The following is a 9,586-nucleotide window of genomic DNA, read 5'->3' on the forward strand; positions in this document are numbered from 1 at the left end:
CACCCAAAATAACTTAATACATTACCATAGTAAATAAACCATCTATTAACAAAAACAAGAAACCAGATCATATACAAAACTCAAGACTTCGGAGAGCTTCCGATGGTACAGCAATACAGCAAAATTTGTAAGAATATATCTATATGTGCATAATTTTTGGAATGAAATATTTACAACAGAGAAGGTACCAGTCTTCATGTACCTATATTTTTGTTGTTCAAAAAGAATTCTACCAAACAAGATGAATGTAGAAGCAGTGCACTGTCTTAAGAGTTCAAATTCGTTTTTCTACAAACAAACCTCCAAAAGGGGAAAAAAAAAAGACTGAAAGAATTTCTATAAATGTCCAAAGGTAGTCAACAAAGCAAGGGAAAACTGGAAGATTGAAAAACCTTGGTGAGTCTTAGATCTGGGGGGCCAGCACCAAGTGGAAGATGCACCCAATGCGAGAGAACGATGCGACAGCCATGCTTCCGATTGCTTTCTCGCTTCTGTTACTGATGAGTGAGTGTGTGTGTGTGTAGGTGTGTAAGGGCGAGTGAGGGAGCACTGTGCTTTGGGGACAATATGGGAATCCCCATTAAATATGTAACGAAGTAAGCAATACTCAGGACAGTGAATCAGGTCCACACGATTAAGACATCCATTATTGAGTGTCGACTCACAAATCAGAACACTACCAGCAAAAACAAAGGAGAAACGATCTTCATCCCAACGTGAGAATATACAAATAGGCTGAAAGGAACGCAGCCTAACAGGAAAGCTGTAGAAATTCAGTAAACTCATCAAATAAATTTTTTCAACAATACTAGCTATACTTTTCTCCCGGGTTTTTTTTTTTAAGACCAAAGCAGTCTAATTAATTAGAATGTGCACAAAATTAAGTTGCTAGAGAGATAAATTAATAATTTACAGAGGGTTGTTTGGCAATAATCTAATAATAGCTTTCAAGATCAGTGAACACAGCAGGCGACTCCTTTCTTAAGCATTAACACTTGAGAGAAGGAAGAAGGGGAGTTAAGAACCACAATAAAAATATATATATAATATACAGTGTAAATGCAGAAAATCTGCCATCTTTTTTTTAATTCAAAATACTTTAGAGATGTCTCTATCACATTAAGCATCCACTCTAGTTTAGAGTTTCAGTCCTGAATCAATTTTCTATTTCTGAAAAATAGCTGCGAAGTGTACTCTGAAACTCGTACAAGGGCGACGGCTGTAAGAATAAAAACAAATCTTACTTGCTGGCGGGCTTTGAAAGGGCCGCGTCTCCCGTCTTCTCCGCAGGCGGACGGCGCGCTCCGGGCGGCCACTCCACGAACCCGGCGCCCCCTCCAAGGCCAGGGGCCGCCCCTCCCCAACCCTCGCCTTTTCAGGATTCACATTGACTGGACTTCTTTCTGGTCCCCCGAAGTGGAAAGGAAAGAAGCTGGGATGGGGCGGGGGGGGGGGGAGATGGATAGAGGATAGAGTGGGGAGAGAGAGAGAGATGGAGGTGGGAAAGAGATGGAGAGGGGGAAGATGGAGCGGGGGAGAGCGAGGGCAGGGGGCCGGGGCGCGGGGGCCCGGGCGCCCGGAGAGGCCCCGGGCGCTCTAGATGCCGGCGGAGTACTTCATCCTCTTCTGCTTCTGCCTCTGGTTGCAGAACCAGACGCGCACCACGTTCTTCTTGAGGTCCAGCTTCTCGGCGATGGCGGCGATCTTCTCGGACGAGGGCCGCGGCTGGATGGCGAAGTAGGCTTCAAGCGAGCGCTTCTCGGGCGCGGCGATGGACGTGCGCTTGCGCTTCTTCTCGGCGCCGTTGAAGAGCTCGGGCTTGGTGAGCTTCTCGCGGTGGGACTTCTCGGCCTCCTCCAGCCAGGCCTGCAGGATGGGCTTCAGCGCGATCATGTTGTTGTGCGACAGCGTGAGGGACTCGAACCTACAGATGGTGCTCTGGCTGAGCGAGCCCACGCCCGGGATCTTCAGGTTGGCCAGCGCCGAGCCCACGTCGGCCTGGGTCACCCCCAGCTTGATGCGGCGCTGCTTGAAGCGCTCGGCGAACGCCTCCAGGTCCCGCGGGTCGGCGTCCACGTCGCTCATGCAGCCCATGTGGGAGGGCAGCCCGTGCGCGTGGGCCATGCTCAGCGCCGCCTGGTGCATGGGGTTCATGGTGGCCATGTGCGGGGCGTGCGCCGGCGTGGACACCACCGTGCCGTCGGGGCCGGCCATGGCGCCCAGGGCCAGCCCGGGACTCAGGTGCTCCAGCAGCTCGCCCTCGAGCGCCTGGTGCGGCTGGTGGTGGTGGTGGTGATGGTGGTGGTGGTGGTGGTGGGTGCCGGCCAGCGCCGAAGGGTGCGAGATGGGGACGGAGGAGGAGGAGGCGGCCGACGTGCAGGGGATGGTGTTCATGGTGTGGTAGGTGGCGTCGGGTTTGAAGGGGCTGTGGTGGGGCGGGTGGTGGTGGTGGCTCTTGCTCTGGGAGACGATGTCCACGGCGGCCAGCGCCTCGGCCCGGGCCAGCAGGCTCTCATCCAGCCCGCCAAATATATTGCTCTGCAATTGCAAGTAGAAGGCACACATTACGCCCAGCAGGGAATTGTGCGCGCCCCGCCGCCACCGCCGCCGCCGCGGCCCGGCGCCCGCCGCGTCACCGCGCGCCGCGCCGCATCCCCGGGTCCTCACGGGAAGCAACGCCCGCCACCGCCCGCCCGACGCCCTCCGCCGCCCGCCACGCCGGCGCTCCCGCCCGCGTACACTGAAAAGCCAACCCGGAGACGCGGCGAGGGACGGCCGCGGGAGAAGCGAGCTAGCCGAGAACACCGCGCCGCCGCGACAGCCAGCCCAGGTCATAAAAATTAATAGGACCGGCGAGGCCCGGCGCGCACTGGGGAGGGAGCGGGGGACGCGGGGTGGAGGTGCGGGGTGATTTGCTGTGCGGACATGAAATAAACATCAAGCAGATAAAGGAGGGGGGCTGTCAAGATGTGCCTGGAAGCGGTGATTATGCAGAAATACACACCGGTGGGGTCGGCAGACACGCTCGCCGCATCGCCTCCGAGCCCCCGCCGCCGCCGCTTCCGCCGCTTCCGCCGCCGCCGCCCCGGCCCCCGCCGCCGCCGCCGCCGCCGCCTGCGGTGCCCGAGCTGCCCGGGGAGCTGGCGGCCGGCGCGGCGGGCGCCGCGGAGCCCGGCGAGGCGCTGTGCAGGGCCGAGTACTTGGGCTCCACGTGCAGGCTGCCGCCGTGCGGAAGGCTGAACGCCTGCTTGCTGTTCAGGGACATCATCATCATCTTCCCGCCCGCCCGGGGCCGCTCGGCGCTAAGGCTCCCGGGCCCCCACGGCGAGGACTCTCCGGAAAAGTGCTCCGGAAAATGGGCCGCAGTGCGAAGTTGTGCGCGCTCGCCGCCTCCGCCGAGCTTCCCGGCAGGCAGGGCGCACTCGACCCCGGCTGCGCGCCGCGCTCCCCCGCTGTCCCCGCAGCCCAACCCGTGCCAGGCTCCGGGGTGACGCGCCGGCTGCAGACCTCAGCGCCCCAAAGTGCCCCCGCTCCTCGAGGCCGCGGAGTTATAGTCCCCTCTCCCGCGCCGGCCCCGCGCCCCCGCCCTCCTCCCGCCTCCCGCCCGCCCTCCCCCGCGCCTCACCCCCCCCCCCGCCAGGAAGCGCGGCTCCTCGCTCAGCTACCCCGCTCGCCCCCACTCCCTCCCGGCTCAGACCGGTGCGGATCCCCCGGCACCCCCCCCCCGCACGCACCCCGGCGTCGCCGCCCCTCCGCGCCGCCCGCGCCCCGGCCCCACCCACCCCACTGGCAGGGGGGCTGCTCTGCTGTCTCCCGGGGGTGCCCCTCGACGGCTGCCCGCCACCCCCTCCCGCCGCGGGGGCTGGGGTGCCGCCGCTGGGATGGCGAAGGGGGAGAAACTCCCCAATAAAGTTGTGGCCCGAGCGGGGGCAGGGCGGGGTTTTCCCTGGACTGGCGGAGTCCCGCGCGCCGCCGGCCTCCGCCCCGACCCCCGCTCTCCACTAAGTTTCGGGCCCGCGTCCCCACTCGGCCCGCCCCTCGCGGCGGCGGCGGAGGTCCGGGTCTCCGGCACCCCGCCGCAGCCGAGTGACCGGGCCCGGGTCCTGCGCGCCGCCGGGCGGTCCCACCTCCCCGCGTCCGGAGGTCGGCGCTGCGCGTCGCCACCCCGCTGCCCGGTGCGGTGCCCGGTGCAGAAAAGACACGGGGCCGTGGGGCTGCTGGGCTTTCTCTCTCCAGATTCCCCTCCGCTCTCCGCGGATTGGACAGCCGCGGAGCCTGCTCGGGTCGCCTGTGCGCATGCGACTCCCCCCTCCCCGGCTCCCGCCCCCCGGCACTCACACACTCACACACACGCACACGCACTCGCTCCTCTGCCTCGCTCTTCTTCCCACCTCTTCCTCCCGGGTGTTCCCGGTGCCGCCGAGTTGCGTTTTGGGAGGATCCACGAGCAAAACCCTGCCTCCAGATTTATTATTCTTCATTAGCTGCCATCAAAGGGAGGAGAGGCGACTGACAGAGGAAGAAAGGACCAGAAATTACAGAGCGCATGTGCTGCCGAATGCCACCCCCGCCACACACTCACACACACGCACACGCACTCACACCCCGACGGGCTGGCTCCACGGCCGCCCTGCGCCCTGAGACTCTTCGGAGCTTACACTTCTCTCCCAGTTCTGTCCCAGCGCAGAGCACGTTTGAGGTGGGCACTCGCTCTTAGTTCGACTCGGGGTGCTCGCCCCAGAGAGGAAGCCCCCCACGACCCGCGCGCCGGCCCCTGCAGGTGGCGGCCGGGCACGGGGTTGACCGGGAGCAGGTGCAGGCCCTGGGCGCCGGGGGAAGCCGAGCAGGTGTGAGCGAGCGCAGGCGGCGGGCCAGGGAGGCGCTGGCGTGCACCCCGACCAAAACAAAGTGCAAAGCTAGCCGCGTGGAAAGCGGGGACCCCCGAAGTGCTCGGCACCCCGGAGCCCCGCGGCGGTGGCACGGAGGACGTTGGGGGGAGGGGAATCCGCCGGTCCACCCCTGATCTGGTCCGCGCGCATGGAGGTGGATCAAATCCTGAGCGCCGCCCCACTGCGGAGTTGGCGGGGAGGCGCCCCGGGAGGAGCGCGGGCGCTGACCGCGGTGCTGAAATCCCCTCTGCCGCCCGACGCCTCTCGGCTGGCCTTTCTCTTCCCCGGCGTGCAGGGAAATAATAATAAATAGTAGCCAAAGGGGATTCCGAGGAGCCAGCCGGAGCCAGCCCCGACACAGGACTGGGGGCGGGGGGCGCTGACATGAATGAATGTGGCTTGTGCCGGACGGTTCAAGTAAGTGCGTAGGTGTTTAATTTCTACCTCAACCACAGTCAGGGTAATTTTCAAGTAAATAAATTAAAAAAAAAAAAAGAACACTGCACACAGCTCTCTCACTGTCTCAAGCTTCGCGAAATGAAATAAATCAAAGTTAAAAGCTTGAGTATCATTTAATTATAGTGCGAATAGCGCTTTGAAAGAAGTAGAACAACATCTCTAAACAAATTATGACGGGGCCAGGAAGGAATTATTAGATTGAAATTTCATTTAGGCTCGGGAGACACCGCGCTTCACTGTGTAATCTGCTATGCCTCATCTGATTTGTATGCTTAATTCAGCTTGACGAATTTATTAGTTTTCATAATAGTGAAAAAATTGAGCAGTACTACGGGCTAATGCATTGTGTATACTATAAATTGTATGTCATCTTGGAAAGGCTAAAGTCTATAGAAATCTTTTATTAATGTCGGTAGAGGGGAGAGGATTTTCGTGCGAGCCTGGGGGAGGTTCATGCCAAACTCCACTGTGGGTTTTGTCTCACTGGTCCATTAACATCTCGTCATCCTAATTAGACCACTTCATCAGTAATATAATTTCAAACTCCAAATTATGTTCTAATTAACAAGGGTTGTCTAATTTACTGAATCTTCAAAAGACTTCATATGGTCTAATTAGTATAAACTGTTGAGTATCTCAAAAATCAAAAACAAACCCATAAAAGAAATATTTTGAGTGCATTTTCAATGGGAGAGGGCCAGAGCGAGAGTGAGAAGGAAAATACCGAGATAAATGTTTTCGTCTAACCAGTTTCACCAGACTACTGTAGCAATTGAATCACAGCAGAAACTTTGGGGATATTGCAACTCTTAGGTAGTGTGTTTACGTGTTTAACTAAAGGCATAAGAATGCCTAGGAGAGAAACCACATTGGAGGGTGGAGGGAGGATTCTTCCCTTTCATTAGGTGCCTAATTAGATGTAAAGTAAAAAAGCAACCCTGAGGAGTTCCCTACCTATTATTGTGGCAATAGTCTGCTGAACTTGAATTGCAAAATCACATATTTGGGGTGTTTTCTACCTCTCCTTGTCCCCTCCTCCTTCATTTGGCTTAATTACTTGCAATAGCTGTATTAATGTATGTTGTCACCTGGGAGTATTGAGAAATGCATGTCGTTAATATGAATTAATCTTGATTTTAATAGCAACTGACAACGGATCTCCAAAATGCTAAAGACTCATCACCACTTCCTATTGTAAGTAAAGTAGTATAATAAATTCAGTGAATAGATGAGGCTTGTTGAAATAACTGGACAAACTTTGTTTGAATGGAGTTTATTGGCCAAAACTACTTTAAGTAAAAACTTCTATGAGAGTGTGTTCCTGGTGATTAAAATCTCCATGTCCTTAGTCATAAAATGCCATTTGGGGGTGGCTCTACATAAAACGGGACAGAACAATGGAAGGAATGACATCCATCAAGATAATGGATGTGTTAAAACTTCTTTCTACAGCTACTTAGTGATAATATTTTAAAATGTCTTTATTTTTCCTCTGAGATATTTCAGTGGTGTCTTTAATTCCAGACAGGGAAAAGGAAACTCCTGTTTTCTAAATTGGAAAGCGATTCACCAAGTTTACTTACCTGTCTATCTTCTCCCTCCCCGCTCCTCCCCAAAACAGATCCATTTGTTAAAAGTCAAGTCAAACACTTCTTTTCCCACTCAACGTGAAAAACGAATCAAGGTGATGGTGTTGCATTGTAGAGAAAATGCCATTCTGCCTTCATCACCACGACTCGAGTGTCCAGAATACCTACATCCTCGCAGTGATATCAATAAAAACCCATTTCAGTTTTGCCCACAGGCATTGCCATAAAGTGCTTCAGCGAGTGTGGATGAGGGGAGGGCTCTTGGAGGAAGAAAGATCCCCCAGCTAAACAGGGCCCAGCTTAACAGGAAAGTTTGACATTAAACCCCGAAAGGGTGGGAGTAAATGGTCTCAAACCAGAACCCTGCCTTCTGTGATCTCAGCATAGCCCTGGTAGGCACTGTGCCCCTGAACATGAAAACTGTTTTGTTTTAGGCTGAGGGCCGGGAACTGTATGAACTGTGTGATTACATGTGGAGAGGAGCAAGCTACTTCTGCCAACCCAGCCTCTTTGTTTGACAATAGCTGCGTGTCCCATCTGCGGACGTCTGTAGACAGTGGTGAACCTCCCCTCTGACTAGATGGAGACATCAAGGCTCACCCCCTCTCGCAGCAGGCCCGGCAGTCGGCGCCCCACACCTGGAAATCCACCCCCAACCCCAAGCTATCCCTGGGGAAGAAATCACTGCCTCCTCCTTGTTTCCGGGGCCCTCATTTACTATTAAATTTTTAAGCAGTGCATTCATATTTTACCGAATCTAATGTGTTTTATTAAAATTTAATCTATTAAGGGCAGGGTGGTTTCTTTGTATCACAAACCCAATTGAATTGGACGACAAGCACGATTTCTCAAAAGACAGACCTAGCCCTATTCCACGGGCCATCTCGCTCTTGACTTACACATGGTCTACTGGGGAAGAGCGAATGGGAATGGTGGGTTTTCCTTTCCCATTTCAGGGTTGTCAGAAACTCAAGGAGATCTGACAGTCTGTCTCGGATTCTGGATAGAAGACAAATGCCCTTTGCTCTGGGACTCCAGGGCTCGAGAGGATGTAAACGCCACTCTTTTCTTGGCCTCGGCTGTCTTCTCCTGGGGAAGAAAAGGGAAAAGGAGGATAGAATAGTCTCTCACACAGTCTTCCACTCCAGGGAGCCCCGCGCACCAGAGTGAAGAGCCGAGGAGCTTGGCGCTTCTGGCCTTCAGTATTGGTTGGGGGGTGGGGGACGACTGCGGTTTGTTTCAACACCTTTGCTTTCCTCCCTGGGTCCACTTTCATGATTTATGTCTAACCGAGTCCCCCCTTCTCCCCCCCTCCCCGCCGCGTGCGTCCCCGCACCCATCTCCCAGCGCCTGGACGTGGGGCGCGCTCCCCGCACCCACTCCCAACTTCCCAGTGCGGGAGGCAGCAGAACTCTCCACAAATCACAGCAGGCACTTTCCAGGCCCTCCTCCACCAAACTTGAATCCAACCTTCTCCCTCCCCTGCCACTGAGGCCTGACCTGGCCTGGACCAGAACGCTTCCCACACAGGAGCAATCGCGCTAGGGCGACGGGAGAAACTTGCACCTGGACCCACAGTCCCAGGCGGGCCGCCCAGGGCGGCGGAAAGCCGAGGAGCGGGAAGTGGGGAGGGAGGGAGGGAGGAAGGACTTTCTTTCTACCTGGTGCAGGAGGGAGTGAAGAGTCCATTTTCCGAAGAGGGCAGACTGGGAGGTGAGTGGCGGAGGCCGCTGGCGGCTCCAGCCCTGCGAGGTGCCACGAGGCCTGGGGGTGGGGGGGCGGTGGGCTGGCGGGGGCTGAGGCTGCGGGCGCTCACACGCTGGAACAGCCCCTTGGACCCATAAACGGGACTGGCACCAACAACCTAACCTGTGCCCCCGGGTGGGAAGGATTTCAGGTTCCTCGGTACCCAACTCCAAACTGGGACGTGCACGCACACTCGTCTGCACGAAACCCCTTTCACGCCGCCGTGCACTCGGACGCACACGTGCGCACTCTCCACGGCGCGCGCCCACTCGCCGGTCCCTTCCCCTTCTCTGCGCCCCCGGTGGGAGGAGACCAGACCCCCCCCCCCGCCCCTGTCCTCCCGCGGGCTCCCCCTGCGCACCCGCCTTACCACTCAGTTCTTGGGCATCTCAGTGACTCTGCCGGGGAATTTCTCTCTTCTCAAAGTGAAGTCCAATCACGAAATCAAACTTAAAGCATTGGAACAATCAATGAAGACTTTTGCCATTCGTGGCGCCTCGTGCTTCCTGGAACTAAAATGCAGGAAATCGAAACTTAATTACTTGAAAGAAATCCCTCTGCATTATTTATCCAGTCAGTTGTAGTAGCATCTGTGTTGGGTTCCAGTGTACGTGAACATTTTACTTTCCCTTCACTCTGCATCTCACCCTGGTGTTGTCCCTGGCAGTTTAGTTTCTTTCCTGCCTCCTACCACACCCCAGGGCTGAGCCTGCAACACCTCTCCTCAGACAAGAGCCAGAGTCAAGCTCAGAATCTCCTCAGCCAAGTAGTGTGTGTGGGTCAGATCTTTCAAATCCCCTCAGTCCGCTCTTCTTGTTCACCAGTATTCAGTTTTGAGTCTGTGTGAGTGTCTTAATAACAAGATCTCACAGCAGGCCTCTTGGCAAATACAAATCAAGCTAC

General features: G+C 56.0%; 1 protein-coding gene across 1 annotated transcript; it reads right to left on the bottom strand.

Moving 5' to 3' along the window:
- Window positions 1-1,596: 1,596 nt before the first annotated feature.
- On the bottom strand, window positions 1,597-3,274 carry Pou4f2 (POU class 4 homeobox 2). The gene is made up of 2 exons (XM_090356589.1): window positions 3,005-3,274; window positions 1,597-2,538 (listed from the first exon to the last, which is right to left on the bottom strand). Exons 1-2 carry the CDS (start codon window positions 3,272-3,274, stop codon window positions 1,597-1,599), a joined length of 1,212 nt encoding a protein of 403 aa, XP_090212715.1.
- Between the last annotated feature and the right edge of the window lie 6,312 nt (window positions 3,275-9,586).

Source organism: Megascapheus bottae, chromosome 23, assembly GCF_031878675.1.
Source record: "Megascapheus bottae isolate mThoBot1 chromosome 23, mThoBot2.hap1, whole genome shotgun sequence".
NCBI classification, from domain to species: Eukaryota; Metazoa; Chordata; class Mammalia; order Rodentia; family Geomyidae; genus Megascapheus; species Megascapheus bottae.

Excerpts from the sequence above, each read along its gene's own strand:
- Pou4f2 (XM_090356589.1), bottom strand. The coding sequence starts at position 3,274 with ATGATGATGATGTCCCTGAACAGCAAGCAGGCGTTCAGCCTTCCGCAC. Across the intron at positions 2,539-3,004 it reads CGTGTCTGCCGACCCCACCG|AGCAATATATTTGGCGGGCT; the intron begins GTGTGTATTTCT and ends TTGCAATTGCAG.